Below are 26,051 nucleotides of genomic sequence, written 5' to 3'. Positions count from 1 at the left end.
CCGATTTCCCCGTCACACCATCCCATCGCAGCTGTGGGGGAAAGATCTTTTACTTTATCCCGTCCTGCAGGCATCGCTCGTCTAGCCAGCGTAGTACGAAGAAGGACTTTGATGAATTTTCACAGGAACTTGACACAGTGTGAATAATTAGCAGACCAGTAAGACGCCTATTAGTTAGCGTTTTATTCGTTTGCCACATTTGAGAGTAAAAAAAATATGGGAACTTTTTAATTTCTAAAAACACGTATGAAAAAAACAAAACCAAATGTTGCATAAACAAAGCAAAGCAAAAAGCAATGCGATGTTTTCTTCAAAACCTGGCATAAAATGTAAGGATATTTGTCACACAATGATCTTCATGTTTAACTTACAAATCATGTCAAAGGAAAAACTGCAGATTGCTGCATCCGCGGTGCACAAAAAAAAGCGTTACCCCAGATCCTTCCGCAAAGAAGGTGTTTTACTTTATAACCATTACTGTTCCCAACAAAACTCAACAAGCCTTTATGACTGCTGTTATTTGCCGTTTTATTATTCCAAATAGCTTTTCTACTGTTGTTTGCACAAATACTTTTGTAAAATGTCTACCACTGTTTTCTATGCAGAAATACACATGCTGTCCATTTTTCTAAATACCATACTTATTTGTACTTGTTCAGTGTGTTTTTTGTTTGTCATGTTGTTTTTGAGACTATTTGCAAGTAATGATAATGGGATAATAATACAAGTTCAAATCTCTAAAAGACTTTAATTTTGTAAATAATGCCTCACACTTGAACTGGAAGACATTTTAAATATCCAAAATAAAACACAATAAATAAATAAAACTGAACTAAATAACCACACACAACCGAAGCTATAAGTAAAATGGATTGGGATGTTTCTGTAAGCAAAACCGCTCTTCATAAAATATGAATCATCTCAATGGAAATTATTGAGCTCATTTTAATTCATCACACAATTAAGAGATCAATAGCTTATTGCGACAGGTTTAATACAAACAGTTGACTTTCTGAAGCTGGCTGGTTACTTACAGAAGTGTTGGGCCACTGATGGTTCCTGCAAAAGCCCGGCCGTCCATCCTGGTCAAAAACACGTTTCTGTGTAGATCGCTGGACGAAAGAGAGCACAGAAATTCACAGGAGAAGAAGAAATGCTGCGCATTTCTGTCCGGTGTGCCATAATATTTTCTCAAGCCTCATCACTCCACATTCCTGTTTATTTTCCAATCATCAGACGGGGCGAAACAGGACAGATGAAGGTCTCACTGACTTACCGCATGTTGTTGATTCTAATTGGAAACGATGAGGTACGAAGGTATTCTCCTTAAACGTGGAGCACCTTCAGACACGTCTCCCCAAATCCCTTAAATCTAATTAGAATAATAGACCAACGGAGGGGTGTGTTTATCTTGGTCAAGCTGTGCTGGGATCGGTTCTTCTCTCGGAGGAAATCGGACTCCCAACACAAGCACCCGTGTGGTAAGACTCACTAGTTGCAGACCAGTGCTTTAATTGGACTCTTACAAAGACACGAGGACAGCGTTGGGAAGTGAGGAAATAGTCTTAATTTAATATCACTAATACCTCATATCCAAAACATGCAGGTCCCTGGACCAGAGGGCGAAAAGTGGATGAGGGGGGAAGAAAAAGGAGTGTGTTTCTGCTTCCTTATGAGTGTCTTACAACATAAATAAGCATTTAAGTGCTTTTTTTAGTCACACTTAAATGTTTCTGATCTTCACATTTTAAGATCAGACAAAGATAACCTGAGTAGATGCAAAATATGTTGCTATGGGAACATATACATACATGGTTGTACCAGATAGTGCGTCCCACTTTCAATTGGATTTAAATCTAGACTTATCATTAAATCATCTTTTTTTAAAGCTATTCTGAGGTAGACTTCCTGCTGTGCCAGACCATTGGCATTTTCCTTCAGGATTTCCTGTGAAGCCAGTGGTCCATCAGTTTTCACAACTAGTTGGAGGATGTGTTCCATTCTTTAATTTTGTTATAGCCTACTAAAAGTTGGCAGACTAGAATGTTGCTACACCTGATAGTTTGATAGACTCGGTTCGACTGGGGACCAAAATTGCAACTCTTGTTACAGCTGGTGCAGCTCGATTTCACAGTGGCACCACATCAAACGATCCAAACTAATTGAAAAAGCTGTTCACCTCCTCACCTGCGGAGGTGCACCAAGAACCACTGAAGGAAACAACATGAAAACCTCTGACGAAGACACTGAGCGCAACTTCCTTCTTCACGAAATGTAAACAAAGATGGAGTCGCATTAAAACTTTAGCAGTTGTAGTATTTCTTTTTTGTCTTTAGCAAAAAACCACGTACCGTTTCTTTTACTATTTACACTCTTGCGTTTGTTTTTGTCGTATTTACCCAGGATGCTTGGCGCTGTAATTCGCTTAATGCTTTTGGAGCGATCCCCGGTCCGCTTGGCGTTCAGATATGCATTCGAACTGTGTTCATGGTTCAATTCAACCGAACCGAGACCTAGGTTTTTAGGCGGATCAGAGTTCGCTTTTTAGATCCGCATCACAGTTCGATTACGTGTTCACATTTACCCAAACGGATTGGATTTTTTAGACAAACAAATTAAAGTTTGAGCAAAGCAAGCTGATCTGGGCTGGTGTGAATGCACACCATGTGATTCCTTGTTTCTACAGGTTTGGGTGTGCCTGGTGAAATCGAACCAAAATATGTTGTTAATTCATGGTTTAACAAGAGATTGCTAGCTACATTTTCATACTGAGACTTATTGATTTGTACATCATCTTTTTCTTTTCATTCATTATGAGATCTTTATTTGAAACAAATGGTTGCATTGATTCTGATTAATTTTGTCTGATTATAGAATTTGTTTGATGATCCGAAACATTTAAGCGTGACCCAAAAAAAAGCAAAAATGGGAGAAATAGTTTCTCGCATGACTGACTTCCACAAACGTAAGAAGGAATCTCACTTTGTGTATATTAGAGGAGATCTCTTTCACTGGTCTTCCTGTTAGCCACTCTTGGATTTTTTTTTTCTTCTTCCACACAAAAATTCCTCTTTTCTAATCAAGAGCTGGACACGGGCATTTTGAAGTATATATGAGACGACTCAAAGAGAACCAGCTTTGATCCCTTTGCTTTCATAGTACAGTTCTGGGTAAGGAAACACACATCCCAGATGTCAGGGGTGGCTTAATCCAAGCAAAATGATATTTAATGCAATTCTGGACAAGATGGAAGGTCCCTAATTGAACTAAAACCCCAAATCAAAAAGTTGGAATGCGTGTATGATGGAGATTCAGAGTAGTGATGCTTAACTGAACTACTGCATTTATGTACTATGTGTTGTACAGCAGTTTAAGATTTAGATTTTAACAGTATTTAATATTCTGGATAGTTCTTTTCTGCTCTTTGCTTTTCAAAAGGTCAACGTCTGACAACTTATTAGCTCAAATTCTGAATGACCTACACATAATACATAATTTCCAATTCTTGACGGTATTTTCCTCTTGATAAAAATTAATGCAAGACTCCAAGGTAGTATTTTTGAATTCAAAACATGTTGTGATGCTTCCCAAAATAATATTTTGTCCACGCGGTTGCGACTATTGAAACCACCCCGAGAGCATGACGATGACGGGAAACCACGTCTGGCATCTGCCCCTGGCCTTTACCAGGAAATTCCTTCAGATTTCTGCAGTTGTTTATTAAAGTTATATTCTCTGATGGGAGAAATCTCCTAATCTCTCCCTATCATACTTTGATTAGCCCAGAATCTTAATCTCTCACACACATTTGCTGAGACACTGGACATTTCCAGCATATTTAGCTTGTTGTAAATGGCTTTTTTTAAATTCTTTTTTTTATCAGGATTGACATTATAGTCAAAGTAGAACCAAATCAGATTATGCATTTTACCAGGAAACTTGTCGCAAGCTACATTTCAATCCAATTCGTCATGCGAATTTTAAGAAAGCGTTTAAAATGTTCCAAAAAACAAACAAAAAAAAGCTAATTAATTGTGTTTCCATCTATTGTACTTGTAGTGAATCAGTCAGGCTACGCAGAGAGACATCGAGGTCTCAGAAGAATTTTGGAAAATTGAGGTCATTACTTTGAATTTTGACATTTCCATCAATCTTTTCGAATGTGATACTTAAAAATGCACATAAAAAGAAGTCGATGGAAACATCATCAGAGTCACACCAGGGGCCTTTGTGTATAAACGTTTGCGTACGCACAAAGAACGTTGCGGCGTACGCACAAGTCGGCGTGAAAACGTGCAGCATTAACGCAAACCTTTTGATTCAAAAATAACAAACTTCTGTGAAATTCCCTGAAATATGACTACACTCTGTTACTTTAGTTAAGGTGCATTGAACCCTTGATTTTATCTTAAATGGTTTAAATCTAATCAGTGAAACTGAGCCACATTTAGCACCATTCTTAATACACCAAAAATTAAAATAAAATGATGAGAGAACATCAATTGGATGTAGAGAGTAAAATACTTCAGTTTTTGTCAGATTACTGTAGATGAAAATGCACATCGGACCGTGAGCTGATGCGCTTGAAATGTATAAAAGTTATTTAATGGGCACTTAGATTCTCACTAAAAAAATCATTTTTTTTTGTAAGTTTTCTGGGCAGGTCCACAAAATGTGGGTGGCTTGAATAATGAGCTCAGAGCTGAGGATTGTGTCAGGCTCCAAGAAGACTTTGAAGATGAATAGACTGCCATCACTCTTATGCTTGTTCATAAAAGAGGAGGAAAAACTAAACCATGAGTTAGCTTAGCTTCTAGTTAGCCTTAAAACATCAAACAGCTCCGATGGTCTCATGCTTAATCAACGCTGTAACAACAATCGTCTCCATTACTCTTCAGATTTTTAAAGCAGATATAGCCTGTCGATGAAGTTAGAACCTGCACATTCCAAACAAAGCCCAAACTGTTTTCGTCTACACGCCGTGGAAACGTATCCGCACCGCTTGAACATTCTCCCATTTTGTAACGCTACATTAACAAAGTTACATAATGCATTTTACTGGGATTTTATGTGGAAGAGAAGCAAAACTTTGAAAAAAAACATTTTTGAATTCAACTACAGTGGCAATTGTACAGTTTAACCCCACCTCCTCAAAAACTCATATAACAACCTATTTTAATAGTTCGAACATTAAATATACTTTAAGATGTATATAAGGCTTCACAAAGTAGAAGCCTTTTTATCATTACCAGAGAAGTTAACATCCATGGTCTTTGTCAGCTCTGCTCTTAAAGGTACAGCACTTTGCAAACCGCAACCAATAACATGTTGAGTAGCACTGCACGTCTGCGCCCTGGTGTTAAAGCTTTCCAAGCTGCATTTCATTTAGAAGATCTTACGTAATTTCTACGAAAAAACATTCGCAATCAAATTCGCTGGATTTTCTGCCAATTACTTGGCGTTACGTTCCACAGAAAAATTCGCAAATAGGTGAATCCGCAAAAACGAAACCGTAAATAGCTGAAGCTCCACCGTTCGGGTCTACCAGTTTAATCACCTACCGATGATTAGGTGTTAATCATCAGGTCATTAACACCTAATGATGTTAGGTGACATCATTTGTTTCCAGTTTGTTTGTTTTTTTTACCCCTCCAGGGGGTCTTTTGTGGGCTCTAGTGTCCCTTATATGACAGTAGGCTGACAGGAAACGGGGAAGGAAAGGGAGGAAGACATGCGGCAAATGTCGTCGGATCCAGGAGTCCGAACCCGCGACGGCCGCGTCGAGGACTCAAGGCCTCCAAATATGGGTCGTGCTATCCCCTACGCCACCACGGCACACCCTGTTTCCAGTTTTTTTATTTAAAAATAGCTAAAGCTCAATCAGACTGGATGAAGAGCATCTGCTAACAGCAGTTTTCAGATCTAGCTACAGATACACAACTGCGACATTAGACCTAAACCTTTGTCCACTTGTAAATTAGGCTTGAATTAACCAAACAGACGTTGGAGTGTTTTTAGCTGTTTATAAGAAGCTGAATAAAAAGAAATTCCCTGAAACTGATTCATATAAATTAATACAAGAATTAAGATAAGGCAAATTAAAAACATTATCCTGTTAGACCATGATGTAAATACTCACACTTGATCCAGCTTTGTCCCGTTAAAGGCGTGATGCCGTATCTCTCTGAAGCCATTTCCATACAGCATTCTGGATAAAAACGAAGCTCCATATTAAAAAACCCCATTGAAGGTGGTATAATAAATGTTCTTGGATGGAAATACTTTCCATCTGCCTCGCCAATCAGTCTCGTCTTTACCAGCCGAGCTCAGAGGAATCGTCTTATTTCTCACTTTGGAGTAAAACCGTCTGTGTAATTTTGTGGCTTTTACACCAAACATTTAGCTCGCTTCCCACACACGTGAACACGAGCGACCGTCTGTGTACTTGTTTATGTTGTCGGCGTTCATGTGAGAACGTGTTTATAAAGTGAGGTCAAGCTGTGCGTTTCTTGAAGAGCCTATCTTAAGGATTTGGCTGGATTTAGAGATAATGTTCCTTAAGTATTTATCTTATCTACGTATTTATGTTTGTTTTGCGGGGCTTTTTCTGCATATTTATTTTTCTAATATAGATGTTTGGACATATAGTTGCTGTTGGTGGCGTGCAAATGTCTCACACTGTCAGGAACTCGCTCGTGATGCCCTGGAATGAGTTGGCGGGGATCTCGGTAATGGAGGGATGATTAACAATTTCCCTGCAAACGAGATGAAAAGAACAGAGAGGAAATGAAATATGCAACAAATAAGAGGAAGAGTTACATCTGGGAATTAGATTCGGACAACAAAGGAGGAATTGCAGTTTATTTATCAAAAAGCATGAGGGTAATGGGATTGGAGGCAACATTCCAGGATACAAATGCAAATGGAGACGTAACTCCAGGTTCATCCGACCAATACCGGCGATGGTAGAAAAATTGTCAAGGAAAACCTTCTGAGATATTTGAGCTAAGTTCCAAAGTCGCGCTACGTCACTCTGTGACCGAACCGTCTATCAAATTTTGATACATATTGGGCTTCATGACAGAGGATCAAAAACACAAAAAAAGTTACACGCTGACATGTCCCAGAGATTTTGGGGTCATAATAAAACATATACTTTAGGTACACAAGTCTTTAATTTACTGGTGAAAGTTACAACGTATTCTCAGAACTCTGAAATAACTATACTGTAAAAAAAAAACAACTGACTCTTTTACAAAGACTTGATGCTTTTCTTGTGATGTAAAGCAGAAACTGATGGTAACAACCTTTTTGCCAGTTACTCACTATGCAAACATGGTGTGTATGAATCCTTCTGCTTAACATCTGGCTTTCTAGAACTGACTAACGGTACATAGTTAGCTCTTATTGACTGTAAAGCAAAACTTACAGTATGAAGTTCATGTCGTTTGAGTGGATGCTGTTTAAAGCAGGGAAGAAAGTCAGGCCAGTATTCAAAATCCCCCTGAATTACAAGAGAGTGACAAAGTTCATAATACAAAGTGCAAAAATAGAGATTTAAACACATCTTTTCATAATTTCTTATTGCTCAATTATATCTTTAAAATGTAGCACAACTGACAGCCATTAGGAAACACATTCAAATATATATATATAAATATATATATATTTGCTTCATTTAAGATATACACGCTGGAGGTCCATCTGAAAATTATCCTACAGTTTTGAGATTGGTATCATCATAGATAAATATTCCATGACTCCCCTCTCTTGTTCATTTCATGTCTCATTTAAAAAGATTCTTTAATTCTGGATTTTCTTTTGGGACTGCAAACCTGACGTGTAAAAACTGGTATATAAAAAATCAGTGCCGTAAAAACAAAGAGTGTTTGATTGAACTGATCTGATATTTTAGAAAGGAGTTGCTTTAAGATGACTATTTCCAGTCAGAACGTATCTCTGTTTCTCCAAAGTTAGACAACTCTGAATACTAATAGGAACTCCACAGAACACCACTTTTTAAAAACATCTAAACAATGTTTTCAATTTTAGTACCATTAGAGGGCGGAAGTAACTTCTGAGAATACTTACAGGTACTTGAGGTTCGGGAGATGCTTAAAGGCTTCTGGATCGACATACGTCAACATTTTTGTGTTCCGAATCTCTCTGAAAAATAAAGAGAGGTTTCAGAAACTAGAAATATATTTTACTAAATGACCTAATTGCAAGTCTAATTAAGAGGCGGCTGAGTCTAATTTTTGGTTTTAGATCCTAAAAATTGGCATCCAACAGAGGTGGGGCTGACATCCAAGAGAGGAAAAACTGCACTGGAAACAGGCTAATTAGTGTTTAATTAGCATATTTCCCGTGTCGCCCGAACCAGAACAAACACCAACCAAAGCCATGTGGCATTTAGGACTGCGGATTTATTTTACGTCTACTCTGGCTCTTAATTTCACTCCTTAAAATCATATTCAATTCAAAAATATGAATATGACAAGACTGTTTAACAATTGATAGTATAGTAAAGATCCTTTGCCACTATTAAACTGTGAAGGATATTCCCAGCTGCAGAGGATATTAAATGTTAAAACAATGACTGCAAGTAGGTTGAAAGATATAAAGGTGTGCATATTGCCAATGAATAATAAATACAGACAAACCTAAAACATAAAAATTTAACAGAAGCCTTTAAGTTCTACCAATTATTCAGTGGGTGTCTCCATTGGCTTCTTCCCAGGGCAGCATGGTGAATTAAACAACGGTGTACTAAAATACATTTCTATTTTGGTGGTTTAAAAAGAAAATTGGAACATGTTTGACCATCATCAAACATGTTCCAATCTGAACAGCTCAGATTTCTTTATGATATTCTACACTGAACATGAAATCTTTAACGCAGTTTGAATTTTTTATTTTTTACCCCTCCAGGGGGTCTTTTGTGGGCTCTAGTGTCCCTTATGTGATAGTAGGCTGACAGGAAATGGGGAAGGAGAGGGGGGAAGACATGCGGCAAATGTCATCGGGTCCGGGAGTCGAACCTGCGACGGCCACGTCGAGGACTCAAGGCCTCCAAATACGGGTCGCGCTAACCACTACGCCACCACGGCATGCCCCGCAGTTTGAATTTTGAAGCATTTTAATGACATTTGTGAATACACAAGTGTTCTTAATGGCTTCTTGGCCTTAGAACCACCACAGGTTAAGAAAAGCGTTGTGTAGATATAGTTTATACTGGCCAACTCTAGACAGAGTTACACTACCCTGATTTATGGATGTTTTTACCAGTTTGCGGCAACATATGGCATAGCGGTAGAGTGGGAACCATACAGTATATATGGAAGCTATTTGTCCCCAAGAGATCTGTTGCACCTTTGTTGCATGTCTTCCTGTTTTTCTCAACCCATTTCCTGCCTGATTACTTTGAATAAAGGCAAAAAGTGCCTTTAGCTATCATTGAACGAAGTGTTAGGTATATTTTGACACGATCTGGCCAAGGCTGGAAATTAGCACCCGCCACTGGCCAAATGCGGGTAAAAGTATTAAGTATCGGGTAAATTGAAGCAACACACAGTGGCGGGTTGACAATTTGAACCGAAAAAAAAAAAAGCTTTTTTTTGAACTTCTGTCCAGGGGAGGACTGACCGTCTGGGATACAGACGGTCAGTCTTCTTCTTCATTTATTCCCGAAAGCCGCAAATCCCATCTTCTTTTATAACGTGAAAGTTCGAGCAGCTTATTTTCCATTTGCAGCACCTTTTTTTCTGATTTCTCAACTCTCCTGACGGTTTCTGTCATCTTTTCTTGCATTTCAGCATGGATATAATCCACTGAATCTCTGAGATCATATATGCTTGCTTGAAGACCGTCCGCTCTCTCGTTTATCGTCAACTTTGCTATGATATTTTCAGCGAAGTCATGGTCTTCCGTCGGTTTGTGACTTTTAGCCAACATCTTAGTTGGTGTATTTTCTGTGCTCACTTTTTCAACTCCTCCCGACTCGGAGGGCCTCAGAGGCCTGTCCTGACTCAGAGGGACTCGGTGGCAGGTGCCGATTGGGAAGACGATTCCGACTCAGAGGGACTCGGTGGCAGGTGCCGATTGTGAAGACGATTCCGACTCAGACGATTCCAACTCAGCCTGACTCGGAGGACGGTCCCGTCTCAGAGGTCGGTCCAGACTCGGAGGGACTTAGAGGCCGGTCCCGACTCAGAGGGACTCGGTGGCAGGTGCCGATTGGGAAGACGATTCCGACTCAGAGGGACTCAGAGGCCGATCCCAACTCGGAGGTCGGTCCAGACTCGGAGGCCAGTCCGGACTCAGAGGTCGGTCCAGACTCAGAGGCTGGTCCCGTCTGAGGCTGGTCCCGACTCAGAGGACTTTCCCAACTCAGCGGCCTGTACCGACTCGGAGGCCGGTCCCGTCTCAGAGGACAGTCCCGAGTCAGAGGCCAGTCCCGACTGAGAGGCTGGTCCTGTCTCAGAGGCCGGTCTCGACTCAGAGGCCGGTACCGACTCAGAGGCCAGTCCTGTCTCAGAGGCCGATCCTGACTCAGAGGCCAGTCCTGACTCAGAGGCAGGTCCCCACTCAGATCCCGGTCCAGACTCAGAGGCGGGTCCCGACTCAGAGGCGGGTCCTGACTCAGAGGCGGGTCCTGACTCAGAGGCAGGTCCCGACTCAGAGGCCGGTCCCGACTCAGATCCCGGTCCTGACTCAGAGGCCAATACCGACTCAGAGGCAGGTCCCGACTCAGAGGCCAGTCCTGACTCAGAGGCAGGTCCTGACTCGGAGGCAGGTCCCGACTCAGGTCCCGGTCCTGACTCAAGAGGCCAGTACCGACTCAGAGGCAGGTCCCGACTCAGAAGCCAGTACCGACTCAGAGGCAGGTCCCGACTCAGAGGCAGGTCCTGACTCAGATTCCAGTTCTGACTCAGAGGTCAGTTCTGACTCAGATCCTAGACCTGACTTGGAGGTCCATTCTGACTCGGAGGTCCATCCTGATTCGGAGGTCCATTCTGACTCGGAGGTCCATCCTGATTCGGAGGTCCATTCTGACTCGGGGGTCCATCCTGAATCGGAGGTCCATTCTGACTCGGGGGTCCATCCTGAATCGGAGGTCCATTCTGACTCGGAGGTCCATTCTGACTCGGAGGTCCGTTCTGACTCGGAGGTCCGTTCTGACTCGGAGGTCCGTCCTGACTCGGAGGCTGGCTCAACGTCTCCTCCACTCTTACAGGGTTCTTGAGTCTGAGCAACGTCTGAGTCGTCTCCACAACAGACAGCATGTTGAATCCACCTCCAAGCCTCTCTAAGATAATCTTTCTTCAGGTGAATTTTCCTGGGTCGTGCCAGGGTTCTTCGGAAACACTGTGTGAGCTTGTAAAAAACTATCGGGTTGCCACCTTTTATCATCTTAAACAGCAATTTTCTAACTACGTCATCATTGCCGCCGAGAAGTTTAAAGATGTCTTCGGAGAGTTTTATTTCCATCTCATCAAAAAAGATAAAATCTATGTCCTTTAATTCTTTCCACAGTTTTGGGGCAAGCTTTTTGTGGACGGAGTGGGTGTGCTTCATTCTGTAAGCGGCATATCTAGATCTATGACAAGACTTATAAATCAATCGCCAAAGAATTTTTTCCACCATATCTCTCCTTTCATCCTCGGTTCCCCGTTTGATACCCATCTCATTCGAGTCCGTCAAAAATTGTTCAGGATCCATATCTGCCTGAGTGTAATCCTCACTCAGGCAATTTTCATCTGAATACAAATCCTTATTGGGGAAAAAAGTCTTTCTGATCTTTCTTTTTGTAGATGTAAATATTTTCCTGGGGGGAACAGGATTGTCCAGGTGACGTTTGAATTTTTTCACAATAACTGCGTGTCCATCTGGGTAATCAAGAAGGGCAGTTAAATTCAGTCCAGAAGAGTAGTGGAAAGCATCTCTAGAGAGACTTTTGAAAATCCTTTCACTGAGTTCCTCCGATACTTCTGATAGAACAGCCACATTTACTTCTCCTGTTTTTCTCAACAGTAAAAGCAAAACTTTGCGGTGTTGCTCGCAAAAGGTTTCTTTGACAAGATGAAGAGTTGGTCCATCAGCCACTCTTTCAATGACTTGCCACAAAAGTTGACTGAGAAATTTTCTCTTTCTATAATCTGGGGTTGTTTGACCTGGATGGACTTTGTTTGAGCAAGTTTTTTTAACTTTTACCCAAAAAGAGACCTTAGGTCTCACATAAACTTCACTCTGGGAGCTTTCGTCACTCATCTTTAATGCGCTGTCCAAAATGTCCAAATGAATTTTGTGTTGACTGACCAGAGAATTAACTGATCAGTTGGTGATGTCATGGACTTTATGACATCACAATGGCATCCTTAGAAGGGCCTCATGACACAGACATTTGAAGTCACGCTGATGACATCATTGTCAGCAGCATGGCAACTGTTGCTGGGGTACTAATAGCTCACAGTGAACATGCGCTATGAAAAAAAAAGATTTTGTGGGCACTAAATAAATTTTTCCCACAAGTCTGAACTGGAAGTGACCTGCGCAGGTTCGCCGGAACATGGGGGGCCAGGGAACCATTGGTCCCTCCTCTTTACCCCCCCTACCCATTTTTATTAGTGTGAATGCTGTAGGCATTCATTCACACAATGGGCTCTTTGCACCTCAGCTTCCGCGTTCGGGGAAAAGCGGCTCAATCGTTTCCGATCTATTGAAAATGGCTCTTTACACTGGGTGTTTGCAGGGCTTGTCCAAGGTAACAATTAATGATGTACATCAATCCAAAGCCCCAACAAGTAAGCTGGAGAAAGGTTTTAAGATGTTCACCTCGTTATACGTTCACAGATACAAAGGTGAGTTTTACTTTCTTTAAACTTTGTGGCTAACATTAGCTTTAGCTTATGCTAGTAGGCAATATTCTCTGACATTTTTCTTGTAGAAATGTGCTATTTAAGTATCTAAACATTTTTCATCCATTCTAACGGACAATGTTTTTACCTTGTTTTCAAGTATATTACCTGGTTTATTGTCGTTAGTGTCAGAGACCAAGTAACGGGGATTTTACGGTTCAGGCTTTTTGCTTCTGAAGCCTGAGGAACAACAAGCCCATAGCTTAACAGTAGAGCAGCTCTGGTGTCGGAGTTCTAGTTCAGCTGACGGTTCAGGTTCAAAGTTGTTGCTTTTAGATAAATATTTTCACCATTCAACTTTTATGCTACTCAGCTTGCTCTCCTAATGCCGGCTAAATCTCTTGGTATTCATAACCTTCATACTTTGTATAATATTCAGCATTTTAAGAATTTTTCACCCATGGGGAAACCGCTTCATCCTGTGGCAGAATTGAGAATTACAATATAAAATGTCCGTTGTGTTTCACAGTTCATGTCTCAGGTCCGCTTCAAACGCTTTAGCCATTTTCACCAAAAGCATTCAGCTTGAGCATTCAGCATTCACACTTGCATTTTTATTGGAAATACACATTTTCTAGTTTTCTAGCATAAAGTTTTCTAGAACCGTGTTTGTATTTGTATTAGCCTTTGGAGGAAATCTATCTAATGCATCATTAAGATTCGAATTGAAGTCCCCACCAATAATAATATTCATATTATGATATTTTCCACAGAGAAGGAGGGGGAATTAGCGATTCAGGGGATTTATTATCGTTGGAGGAGGATGATGAGGTAGACGTGACGAGGGACAGATTGAGGAAGAGTTCAGATTAGCTGCTGCTGCTCGGTGAAAAGGAGTGAACATGTTCACGAAGAGATAGGAGGGCAGGTGTGAGTGAGTGGGGAAAGCTAACGCTAAGCTAGCAGGTAGTCAGAAAAACTCTGGGATAACACAGAAATAATGACGGCTGTGGAATTAATAATGAACACGTTCTGAGATGTTTTTAGTAAAAGTAAGAATAATTGTGAATTTCAATAGAAAACATAATAAGTAAGGGGAAACAAATAGAACAGTTAGAGAACAGCTATTGAAACCATTTAAAAATGTTTTTAAAAAATCACTAGACACATCTTAACTTAATACTATCTGGGGGAGTTGTAGCCTAAATGTGGAAATGTTTAACATCAGAAATGAATTTTAGGGTTAGTTAAATTTGCTGTTAGTAATTACTTCAAGTGAACTTATTGCTTTACACCTCTGTTAAGGTGTCCACGCCTTGTTATGTTAAATTAGTCTGTACACGTACATATGTATGGCAACCTTATTGTCAGTAAATCGGTTTTCATAGATTTAAGAATAAACCGTATATTTTATATAATTTGCTTATACAGGTGGGGTTTGTAATCCAAAGGAAAAAAAAAAACAGTGGCTGGTGAAATGTCTGAGTGGCTGGTAAAAAAAAATTCCCTGCCAGCCACTGTGGCTGGTGGAGAAAAATTTTAATTTCCACCCCTGGATCTAGCTTCAGATCAAGTACCAAGTCCTTTCTTCTGCATGTTGCCTTCTAGTTCCTTGTCTTATTTTCCCAAAACAGAAGTCAACATACCTGAATAGAAGAACAATTCTCTTTGCTTTAAAGTCTCCACAGTAAGTGCAATATTACCAAAGAAGGCATTACATCAGGGAAGATTTCTGAAGCCGTGGAATGACGCCTGTGCTTCCAATCGTTTCATGAGCTGATTGCTCTAGATTGCAGACATTTCGTTTCAGCATTTGGGAACAGCTTGAGCATTTCAGTGTTCTTATGATGAGGAAGAGAAGCCTGCGCAGGGGGCATTGGGTTTGAAGGTACCAGTGAAGGCGTGGGATAAATCAATCCCTCGAGTCGATTCTGGCTTTACTAACACCCAATACAGACGGATACAAGTCGTGCTTGAACTCCACTGGCCTAAACTAAACGGCATGTACCCTTCAATCTTCTCTGTGTGATGTCACTAAGTGTCAAGTCTACATTTCGGACTGCAGTTTTCCAGTGGCTTTCGAGATTATATTCAAAATCGCCACAAACCACAGCCTGGCAATAATCTTCCTCAGAGTCACTTCGGCTTCCATTCCATTTACCGCGATTGCTGTGCAACTTGGAATAAGGGTGTCAATCTTCTACCCAACCAATCTTTGTCAAACAAATGGAAAAACTACATCTGCACACTGGGCACAAACAGGGACAGATTTAGGAGAAAGTCAGATCCTGAAGGTTCCAGAGTGGCTTTTAACTGGACAAGGCCAAGGCTCGCCGCCATCTTGAGTGCAGTTTCTCTTTTGCCAGTATAGAAAGGTCATTTTTTTGACAACACTCATTGGATTGACCAGTGCTCGGAACCTGTAAAAGTCCAGGCAACTGAGAAAATGTAAGAAGTAAAGCACCATCTTCAACTACTACATCTTCCTTCTACCACTTCCTGTCGTCGTCTTCGTCGTTTCCACCAGTACATCTGGTTGTTGATCGCATGACTCATATGATGCGAAAACAGTGTTTCCATTGCAGTTTTGTGAAATACACCGATTTGGATACAGCCACAAAAAAAAACAAAAAACCCGGCTGTGCAGAAATTGACAAAAAACGTGAGTTTTTTTGGAAATTGCTATATTTCCATCCATCCATCCATCCATTGTCTGTTCACCCTTGTCCCTAATGGGGTCGGGAGGGTTGCTGGTGCCCATCTCCAGCTATGTTCCAGGCGGGAGGCGGGGTACGCCCTGGACAGGTCGCCAGTCTGTCGCAGGGCAACACAAAGACATACAGGACAAACAACCATGCACACACACACCTAGGGAGAATTTAGATAGACCAATTAACCTAACAGTCATGTTTTTGGACTGTGGGAGGAAGCCGGAGTACCCGGAGAGAACCCACGCATGCACAGGGAGAACATGCAAACTCCATGCAGAAAGACCCCGGCCGGGAATCGAACCCAGGACCTTCTTGCTGCAAGGCAACAGTGCTACCAACTGCGCCACTGTGCAGCCCTTGCTATATTTCCATTAAGCAAATTTATTTTCGTAATACCAATTTGCGCAAATTTATGGTCAATGGAAATGCAGCAGATGAACTAATAACAGGAAATTTACTACAGTTGTGACTAGGAGAAAACAGGGAAACTGAGGGAGGGAAACTAATGAACACGGGGAGCCGGACTAACACTCAACGACCAACAAAACAAAAGAAAGGAACAATAACAAACTAAGAAGATAAACACAACAGAATAAGCTTATATGGAAACACCTTCCTAACAATAAAGAGCAGATAAATGAACTGAATATACAATATAAATAAAAAAACAACAAGAAAGGGATCAAAACGCAAAGACCTGCGAATAGTGACGATAAGCTAAGATCTCGAAAATGAAAAGGATTTGCATTGCCATTACTCATGAAATGGATGTCTCAAATTAAACAACTGCACAAAAAAAACCTCAGAGTCTCCCTCCCCTGCTCCAGTCCTTCATACACAGCTGCCGTCTGCCTGGCGCAGCCGGCAGGAAAAGGAGCATTCATTTTTGTCTGACCCTGAAGGAAACCTGAGAGAGATCCCATTATCTTAGGTATGGCGCTAGATTGTACCAATCAGTGGCAAATGGGCCCAGAAGATCCAAAAACACACACCCTCCTAACCCAGATACGGCCCTCAGCTGGCAGTTTGGATTACGGCTCCCGTCTGTGATGCCGAGCTCTGGAACTCAGCAGCTTTAAAGGAAAGACGAAGGCAATTAAGACGGAAGCGTCGGCCAAATGCGGATTTAGGTCATTTAAGCTTGATTTCTGTAGTCGCGCTCCCTATATGTTAACACGGATCGTTGTTTTAGAAAGTGCTCCAACTTGTAGCGACTAATCTTATATTATAGAACACACAAGTGGATGTTCCAGTGGAAAATGTTTTATTCAGACAAATGTGCAGCCATAAATCTCTCACTGATATAAGCTGCTGTTTACATGGATATGTAAACATGGAGATGTCCTCCATAACACGCTTTAAAGAGTGAAACCAAGAATAACATAGCTCACTTTAGTTAAACTCACTGGATTTGTTGCAAATCAGCATCAGGAAATCCCCAAAATGACAATTTTTTTTAGGCTCTTTAAATTTGTGGAGTTTAGCCACAGCAACTTCTGTGGCTAATGAACTTAGCTACCGACTCTCATTAGCCACAAGGCAGCCTTCGAAATGAAGCATTCTGTTCCTCTCCACTAAGCAAATGGATCGGTTTCGTCAATAGGGGATCGATAAAGAGCGCATTTCCTTCCCCGTTAGCGACTTACATGTGGGTGATTTTCCTCAGGTTGTAAAACGAGTGCCTCTCCAGCCGCTGCAGCTTCTTATCCACGTAGATGTATCTGGAAGACAGAATCCAGCAAATATTGTCCGTTTTCTTCAAAACATGCATTGGGATTTCATGTTGTAGATCAGCAGAAAGTAGTGCATGATTGTGAAGCGTGAGGAAAATAATATATGGCTTTTTATTTGCATGTTCGGTTTCTTGTCTTCTGACTGGAGAACCTTTGTCCACATGACTTATAACATTAATATGACTTCTTATAGTTTTGTGTCACATATGGCTGCTTTTCCATAAAGGTCAGATTTGTAGTGAATGGCTAACAGTTCTATAAGATTCTCCCAACTGATCTGTGGATTTCTGCTGCTCATATAAAGTTATACCTTTGACTCCTGGGCTGCATGTGTTACCAGTTTGCATCTGTACTTTGTTGTAATTAGGCCTGTCACAATAACACATTTGGATGGACAAAAAAGTGTCCCAGTATTTAGTGTGATAAATGATAACATTGTTGTTTTGAGACCATATTCAAGTAATAAGTTGATCATTGCATACTAACACAAATGCGCATTTCTACCAGGTGTTTGCTAATTGCTGCTGGCTAGTCTGAAGGAGCTGAGCGAGGGAGTTGTGGGGGAGAGCTGCTTTGGGAAGCGGAAGCTCGGGAACTGCAAATCTGAGGATGAGCTACGTCTTGAAGGCGGGGCTAGGTCCACCCAGGTGTTTTGCACAACTCAATGGTTGCCATGGGAGATTAAAGGATTTCTCAAACATGCATGAAAAAATCAAAGCAACAATCCAGGTATGTTTTTGATGATGGAATATAACATTATGACATGATGTCAAGCAGAAAAAAGAGTCAATTTTACCTAACACTGGCCCCTTAAGTTTTCTTTCTTCAGTAGGAACTTTAGCTAGAGACACTTGAGGCTCACAGAAAACTTCTCGTCCAAGTCCATCTCCACTCATGCGGATCTTGGACATGCACCAGACAGCTGAAGAGCAAGACTCGAGGGCACTGAAATGTCACGTCTTACTTCAAGAGAAAATCTCCACCCCTACTGGGAGTCCAACACACACTCAAAGCTCCTCCCCAGGGAATGTCCGAGCCTGCTGTGGTTTAAGGGCCAACATTCCTACTGAAGAAAACCTTCTATAGGTTTAATTAGGGCTCAGCAATGATACTGAAAAGAGAGCAGATACTGTACTTGGGTGGAGAGGCAAAGGGTAAAACATGGCAGTAAGGTAAGGTGTTGCAAAAACAGCAAGAGCAAAAAAAAAGAGATGTGAAGATGCATAGACGTGCATATAAGAGAGAAAAATAAGCACTTACATCCCTGAGATGTTGACCACGCTGGCAAAAGAATTCGCTGGAATAGACGAGAGTTTGGTGTCAGAAAGCAATCTGGTGAAAGAAAGCAAAAAACATATCGATCCTTCGTTAATTTTCTCTGCCGGCCTAATTCTGTTCAGTGTGGCAGGAGGATTTGTGTCCATTTACAGGAATCACAAGGTGAGATGGAGAGGTTACCCAAACAGGCAACCTGTCCATCACAGAGCCGACAAAGACGTTTCAGACGATCATGTAAGAGGAAAAGAGAAGAGTGGGGGAAAGAAATAAGTATGTTATGTTTCACTATCTTTGCAGGAACTTCCCATTGACTGGGAAAGGTGTGAATATTTATACAATCACATATTTTATGTTAAATAAATTTTTATTGCTGTTATAGTGTAGAAATCAGTTTTCACTTTGACATCAAAGGGGTTTTGTTGCATTTCTTTTCATCAAAAAAGTCACAATCTGTTGATTGAGATAAATAATCTAAAAAAATCTACGGGGTGAATACTTTTTATTGGGACTGTATGTATACATATAAAAAAACATCAATCACAATTTAGTAAAATAATGTTTTTGTTTGACAAGTAAAGCCTATTAGCTTAGCTAGGCAAATGTCACCTTAGTTTAGCTTAGCGTAGCGTAGCATTGAGAAATACTCAAAACTCACAATAAACATTAACATTGTAAACAGTGATTTAAAAGTACACAAAGATGCTTTGTAACATACTGTATATTACATCAAACTTTAATGCAAGGCTAATTATCGCAGGATTTCTTTCTGGATTCTTTTTATTTATTAAAGACACTATTTCTCTACCAGCATCACCAAAAACTAGACCGTTTTTAAGATCAGGCGCCTGCAACCTAAAATCTATCAAATGGCCGTTAAAAAAGTGTTTGAGTAGTTATGAGAGAGACAATAAAGCTACTTTCGAATGAATTTCACGCAAAAACCTAGACTTTTAAATTCAAACGCAAATAAAGAACACTATTTTAAGATAAATGGGTAATAATAAGAGGAAAATTGGCTGTACACATCTTTCATGTGACCTTGGTAGGTAACTTTCTTGTGGTGGATTGAGGAGTCTTAACTGGGAATCGAGATTGTAGCCACATGCGACTCTGACATGCTGAATTCCTGGCACCGAGGACATGCAGACAGAGTTAATTCTGTCTCAGCTATGGACAATGTGTAGAATATACCTCTTCTAAAAGCAAGTTTTAAAGCCAGTCTCTTTGTGTCCCTCTCGTTATTCAGAGAAACAATCGGTGAATTCAGAAACCGAGATCTGGACTACAGGTCTGAATGAATCAGAGTGATGTGGGCAGATCAGTAGTCGGCAGACGGTGGAGCACGGCCCTCCGCACGCGCTCTGACAAACTCACACAAACAGAGGGACACAGAACAGATCCTGGCACCAAAACACCGTAGCTGGAAACAGAATGCTGTTTCCCCCAGGAATGTAAGGAGACGTCCGCCAAGCCCACCTTAAAGATTTAAGGAGAAAACTACCACAAGTTATTCTTCAGGATGGAATGTGTTCTAACTAGTTTGACCAGGGAGCTTTTTATCAAGAGATTTGTCTCATTTTAGTGTAGAAATAGTCAATATTTCAAAGCATGAGTTGCATATTATAATACAGATCTCACCCTCTGAAAGGTTTAAACTCCCTTCATTTCCTTCTTTATGTCCTAACCAGGGTGCGTAGATGTCCCATGCAAGGCATTTTCAAGTTATTTATTAAGTTGTTTATAAATTATTCCCAACGGTCATTTATTTATCAGTTTGAGAAACAGGATTAGGACTTTTTAGGGATCTATGCCGAACTAAGTTCAGAATTTATCTCATTCAAACTCCAGTCATAAAACTCAGAGGTTGCTCTGAGACTAAAACTATCCAACCGTTTTTCTTGGAGACTATTTTTCCCTCACTAAATTATTCTCAAATGGTATTCTCGGGGTGTTTAAGGAACGTGCTGTAAAAGGTAAACATTATATCTGAATGCATCGTCCAGATGCAGAAGGGTGTCACACTATGCCGCCCTCTTAGCATACTTTGCTTTGCTTTCCACATCTCTGACTGCCAGTGACACATGGAGTAACCTTCACACATAAACGCACTTGCACACACACAAACACCCCCCCACCCCCCACCCCTCACACACACACACACAAAGGACTCCAAACTGTAGAGGGCAAAGTCACCGGAAAAAACACAAAACACATTTGTCTGTCATGCATTCACATTTCGTTCTTAAAAAACATACTTTCAGTCATTTTTCTGAAAAAAAATTCATTCCACCGACTGCGGCAGATCCTTCTCTTTCTGGTAAATGTTAATGTTTGTATTGCACAGCTTCCAAGACTGTAATTAGTATGTCTTTAATATTTTTATCTTTACAATAAATGGCAGTAATAATTACTGGCCTGGAAAAACATCTACAAGAAATCATATCCACTTTAAACTCCTTAAAAAGAGTACGGCTTTCCATCTTAACAGTTTACTGAAGTAGTTTTGGACATTTCTTTCATGCGGATTAATGCACTTGTTCCTCTGGATTTATTAAGGAATATGTGTAATTATGTCAGAATACTTGTTGATGGAGCCCTTCTCAAAGAAGAACTTCTGTCACCAGTAAGGGGAAAGATAATAAAGTTTCCCATTCCATTCAATAGAAATAATGCTACATTAACCGTAGATATCCTTCTTACAGACTCAATTTACGTAAAACTGTTTCGAAAGTCGAAGCTCATAAATGATGTCGCACCTTAGTTGAGTCTTAATTACAAGCCGGAAAACCAGTGAGATTTGCTAACCTTTATGCTAGTGACCAGGCTACATTCTATTAGCAATTCAAGCTAACAAAATCTGCCCGAAATTCTGATTTCCAAGAACAAACAATACACAAGAACTTAGCTTGTCGTAGAGACAGATAACATAGAGAAAATTTGTGCTGTCACTGTTCCCTCATTAATATAGCTTGTTTTGCTAATCTTAGCTAACTGGTTGTTAACAAATTGTCTCGAAAGTTGGATTTTCTGCAAGGGAATTGCTAAATATTTGAGGTATGTTAGCTAACTAGCTATGTTAGCTATGAGCGAGCTAATTTTCTATTTCACCTGCACACTTTTCATACTCTTGATTCCCTATGCCTTAGGTGTATGTGAACACAAAATTATGTAGTTTTAACAGATGAAAGTCTCAACGGCCAGTATGTCAGATGGGTCGTTTATTTCTCAGCAAGAATACAACAAAGTACAAATTCCTAACGTTTAATTTCCTGGCACATGCCAGTCAATATGTGATCTATTTCAGGCTTATTTGGCAGATATTTATACCCGAGAGTTTTATAGCGCTTGAGGGATGGATTCATGTCTTTTGTTCTCCTGAGGTTGCTGGGTAAACTTTGGGCAGGAATGTGAGGAAACTAAAGTGGACACTCAAGGCATGTGGGCCGGTGAATTGAAGCAGTGATCAGGGCATAATTTTATGTGATGGCTGCAACGCAAAGGGTTGTGGAAGGGATGAAGGGATCCTGCGAAACACTACAAGGCAGGAATGAAGATTATGACAACATAGCAGAGAACCCTCTTTATAACTAGGGCTGCACTGAGTGAGTCCATCGCAAACTAATTATAAGCCAGAGAAGGATCCGTGTAATAACTTGGAAGCTTCATAGTTGTTTTTAGATTTCCAACAATTAGAAAAACCTTTAGGACACAAGAAAGAGGATAGGAAGGTATGGCATAGAAGACCAGGGAACATGGCAGACTGATCAGGTATAAAGCTATGGAGGAGTTTCTAGCAGACTGGTAATGGCTGTCTATCTAAACTAAAAGGCTGGAAAAAAGAACATGTATCAGAGAAACGGTGGAAGAGGGATGTGGTAACTCTGGAGGAGCTGCAGAGATCTGCACTCTACAAATCTGATTTGATCAGTTCCATTGTTTCGCTTTTTGTGTGTACACTCTGTTTTCTCATGGCAGACATCTGTTCACCCTGAGCCAGGTTTAGGTTCTGCTAAAAGTTTCTTCTTGTTAAAGAGGAGTTTTTCCTCCCAAATGTCACCGCATGCATGCCAAGTGTGAGGGATTGCTGTAGTGAATGCTGTAATCAACACGATTCAGTCCTCTGGGTTTCTTTCAACGGAGCACATTTTTACCAAATGGAGTAATGAACTAAACTTGTCTGCACTGTTTGATAATTGGCTTTATTAGTAAAGTGCCTTGAGATAATGTTGTGAATCAGCCTCGTATAAATAAACTGAAATAAATTGAATTAAATGAACCAAGAAGATGTTGCAAGACTTTAAAACCGATGCTCTCTGACACTCGCCATCAAATCCGACAGAGCTTGAGCTGTTTTGCAGAGAAAAATGGGCAAAAATACCGAGTCCAAAATTAGCACAAGCAAATCCCAGAAGACCTAGAGCTTCTGGGATTTGAAAATGAATTTTCATATTCATTTTACTATTGTTTCGGTGTTACTAGAAGTTCTGTTTTTGGGAAAGGGAGGAGAATCGCTTTCTGGCAACTCTGGTCAGTAGCACTTTGGCTGTTAATTCATGCCGTTTTTCCCAATATATTAATTCCCCATATGGAAGACTGTAAAACGTTACGAACATACTGAACGTCTGATTTCCTCCTCTTTCAACAATCACACGATACCATCTGGTCAATTTCTGTAGGTTAGAAAAACAAAATGCTGGCTAGCCTTCTGCAACAAAAAATAACACACACGTAAATAGACTTCCGGGAGTCAACATGTGTTAATTGGAAAGTTGGCTTCCCTGTTTTCCTACAGCTTGCGTGACAAATGCTGAAGTTAATTATTCAGTGCCATCATATTACGCCCGAACTCACCTTGAAATTTTGCTTTTTCTTCTTTTATTTATTTATTTTAAAAAAGACGTGTTCAGACATTTCAAAGTAGAAAAATAGGTTAGAAAAGCTGAATCTGCCTTAACACTAATGGACAGAATAATACCTGAAAAGAGAATAACTGCTTAGTAAAAGACGGCCCTTAAAATCCCCGTGGGTGCACTTTGATGGAATATTATAGCGTAATGGTTTTCTTTCTTCTTTTTTTTTTTTTTTTTTACCTCGGGGTTAAGAGCCCTTTTAACATTCAAAATGCATGGGGGGAAAAAAAGAAAGAAAGAGAGACAGCAGAATAGCTTTTGCAGATGCGTTTAGTACGCCTACTACTTACAGTGTTTCTGTGCTTGCTGGGAACCTCGGGAGAATATCAATGTCACTGCAGCAGATCGTGTGAGCTCTCCACTCGGAGCAGTTGCCCCTGACCGGGCAGGAGTAAGGCTGCAGCTCGGTGCCGCTGATGGGGAGAGTGATGAGGGTCAGCAGCGCGCATGTTGTTAGCACCTGCGTGCTGGGGCGCGGCCGGGTGGAAGAAGTGCCGATGTCCGAGCAGGTCGCCCGCCTCCCAAATGTCCGCAGCAACATTTTTGTTTTTACCTGCTGGACGTTGCGTGATTTCCTTTTTGTTGTGGTTGGTGTGTTAGTCCTGAGTGCTCGCCGTGTCTTGCAGGGGCCCCAGACTGGAGGAGCTGAGACGGGTGTTTTTTGGGGGAGGGATGCTGCACCTCTGTGGTGGGTTTTAGGAGGTGGTCTCCGACTTAAGGAGAGGGTGGGCTTACAAAAGGCAGAGTTAGAATGCCCCCATCCAGGTTTCCCCTCCTTCTGTGTGGCGTTGTCGGTAAAAAAAAAAAAAAAAAAGGTGCGTATTTTTTGCCTGGTGTAGCCGCAGGGCCGGATTTTAAAGGACAAGGGACACTTGGGTAGAGCTGGTTTTGGTCCCCTAACCAACAAACAAACAAACAAACAAACATTTTACTTTCAATAATGTTTTTTTATCCACATATTTGTTAAAACTGTCATCATGTCATGATAGTATTCACATTTAGTAACTTTTTTGGGGAAAAAATTTTTTGCTTTTATGAGTAGTTTTACTTCACTGTACTTTTTACTTTTACTTGAGGAATATTGTTATATTATTATTATTATTATTATTATTATTATTATTATTATTATGTTGACATTAATTGAGTAAATCTTCTTCAAAAAACTTAAGTGAAGAAAGTACAAACATATTACAACCAAAAATTAGATTACACCCACGGAGCTCTTGGTTTTACACCAGCGTTGTTGTTGTAATGTTATTTTTTTTTTATCTGCCGATAAGATAGTAGACTTCCTCTGACATATGGTGGAGACAAAAGGGGTAAAAAAAAAAAAAAAAAAACCCAAAGAGAAAAATGTTAATGTTTTTATCTTTTATGGGTCTTTAATTTGTTTTGATAATATCATATGTATTATTATTATATATTCTAGGATTTCGTTATATAATATATAAAAATCATATATTCATATATTTATGTATATATTTATATATTATTATTATCATCATTATTATTACTACTATTATTATTATTTAATATTTCTTTATTTGTAGAATTGACTATTTATTTAATTATTTGTTATGTATTTTCAGTAGTTGTAGGCGTTCTTTTCTTGTTTTCTTTCTAAAGAGCGGCAGCTCCGGCGCAAATGCGCCCTTTTGGACAATGTAGTCCAACTATTACACATTCTTACACCGTTCTAATGCCAAGAGCCTACACTTCCCAGCGTTCCTCGGGGACGCTGCGCTCCGTTGTTTTCCCAGCTCAGACGCGGCTAGTTCAAGTTGCCATAGCAGAATGAAGCAAGGAGACTCTTCTGTTACTTATCAGTGCTGAAAGAAAGTCCACCGGCTCCGTCTTTACAGTACATTTCTCGCATTATTAATTTACCTCATTATTTTTTTATCTAATCGTTTTGACGTTTTATCCTAGGGTTTAATTTGTAGGCGAACGTTTGGTTAGCTAGGCGGCTAACGTTCCCTGTAGTTTCCACTTGTTGCTAACCAGCCGGAGCATCCTTCACAACAATGAGCTGGACTGCGGTTTACGGGCTCAAGCGCAGTTTCAGCCGTCGTCACTTAGTCGGATAGCACTGAGTCTTAGCTTAAAACTAAAATGACAAAGCGTAAGTGTAGTTTTCCGACGTCATGTGTTTGGTCAGTAAAAAAAAAAAGAAAAGTTCTCAACTATCCCACCCTGCCGATTAACGTTAGAGCGAACAGTTGGCGTTTCTAGTTGTGGTCGCTTTGCTCGTCGCTTTACGCGGTCCGCTGGATATGTCTCAAGCCATGGACACGTCCAGCGAGTCAGAGTCGTACGGAAGGAAGGTGCGGGGACACAGGGCGCGGGGCCGTGAGACCCACCGCAGGTCCATACGGGACAGAAGACATGTCAGCGGGGGCAGAGAAGACGGGCGAGCCGCGGTGATCTCGGACAAAATCAGCACCCTCGCCGACACCTTGCAGGTATGGTTACAGACGATGCTGGGATTTTTTTTTTTTACACACGTGTTGGCGTAGATTTATTCTGCGCTAATAAATGTTCCAACAGCCTGCGGACAAAGTA

General features: G+C 40.7%; 2 protein-coding genes across 12 annotated transcripts in view; one reads left to right on the top strand and one right to left on the bottom strand.

Moving 5' to 3' along the window:
- The window catches only part of tshr (thyroid stimulating hormone receptor), a 29,946-nt gene extending 5,619 nt beyond the window's left edge, over positions 1 to 24,327 (bottom strand). The window contains exons 1-8 of the mRNA XM_032586015.1: positions 23,780 to 24,327; positions 18,562 to 18,633; positions 17,215 to 17,289; positions 8,092 to 8,166; positions 7,430 to 7,504; positions 6,678 to 6,755; positions 6,140 to 6,208; positions 1,035 to 1,112 (exon numbers count right to left, since the gene is read on the bottom strand). Coding sequence (XP_032441906.1) covers positions 1,035 to 1,112; positions 6,140 to 6,208; positions 6,678 to 6,755; positions 7,430 to 7,504; positions 8,092 to 8,166; positions 17,215 to 17,289; positions 18,562 to 18,633; positions 23,780 to 24,030 — 773 coding nt within the window. The 5' untranslated portion in view covers positions 24,031 to 24,327. The remainder of the gene's footprint in view (positions 1 to 1,034; positions 1,113 to 6,139; positions 6,209 to 6,677; positions 6,756 to 7,429; positions 7,505 to 8,091; positions 8,167 to 17,214; positions 17,290 to 18,561; positions 18,634 to 23,779) is intronic.
- Positions 24,328 to 25,032: 705 nt separating this feature from the next.
- The window catches only part of cep128 (centrosomal protein 128), a 57,381-nt gene continuing 56,362 nt past the window's right edge, over positions 25,033 to 26,051 (top strand). For 5 of the 11 annotated variants that reach the window (XR_004342198.1, XM_032585567.1, XM_032585566.1 and 2 more), the window contains exon 1: positions 25,034 to 25,951. Coding sequence is in view for 7 of the 11 variants with exons in the window: in XM_032585567.1 (XP_032441458.1) it covers positions 25,763 to 25,951 (189 nt within the window). In the remaining 4 variants the exon portion in view is untranslated. Of the gene's footprint in view, positions 25,952 to 26,051 lie in introns of all 11 variants that reach the window. The other 6 variants (XR_004342196.1, XR_004342197.1, XR_004342195.1 and 3 more) reach the window with 2 other exon arrangements.

This window comes from Xiphophorus hellerii, chromosome 15 (assembly GCF_003331165.1).
Source record: "Xiphophorus hellerii strain 12219 chromosome 15, Xiphophorus_hellerii-4.1, whole genome shotgun sequence".
Taxonomy (NCBI): Eukaryota; Metazoa; Chordata; class Actinopteri; order Cyprinodontiformes; family Poeciliidae; genus Xiphophorus; species Xiphophorus hellerii.
Note: the sequence above shows the minus strand (reverse complement) of the source record. Positions and strands in the feature narration are given on the sequence as shown.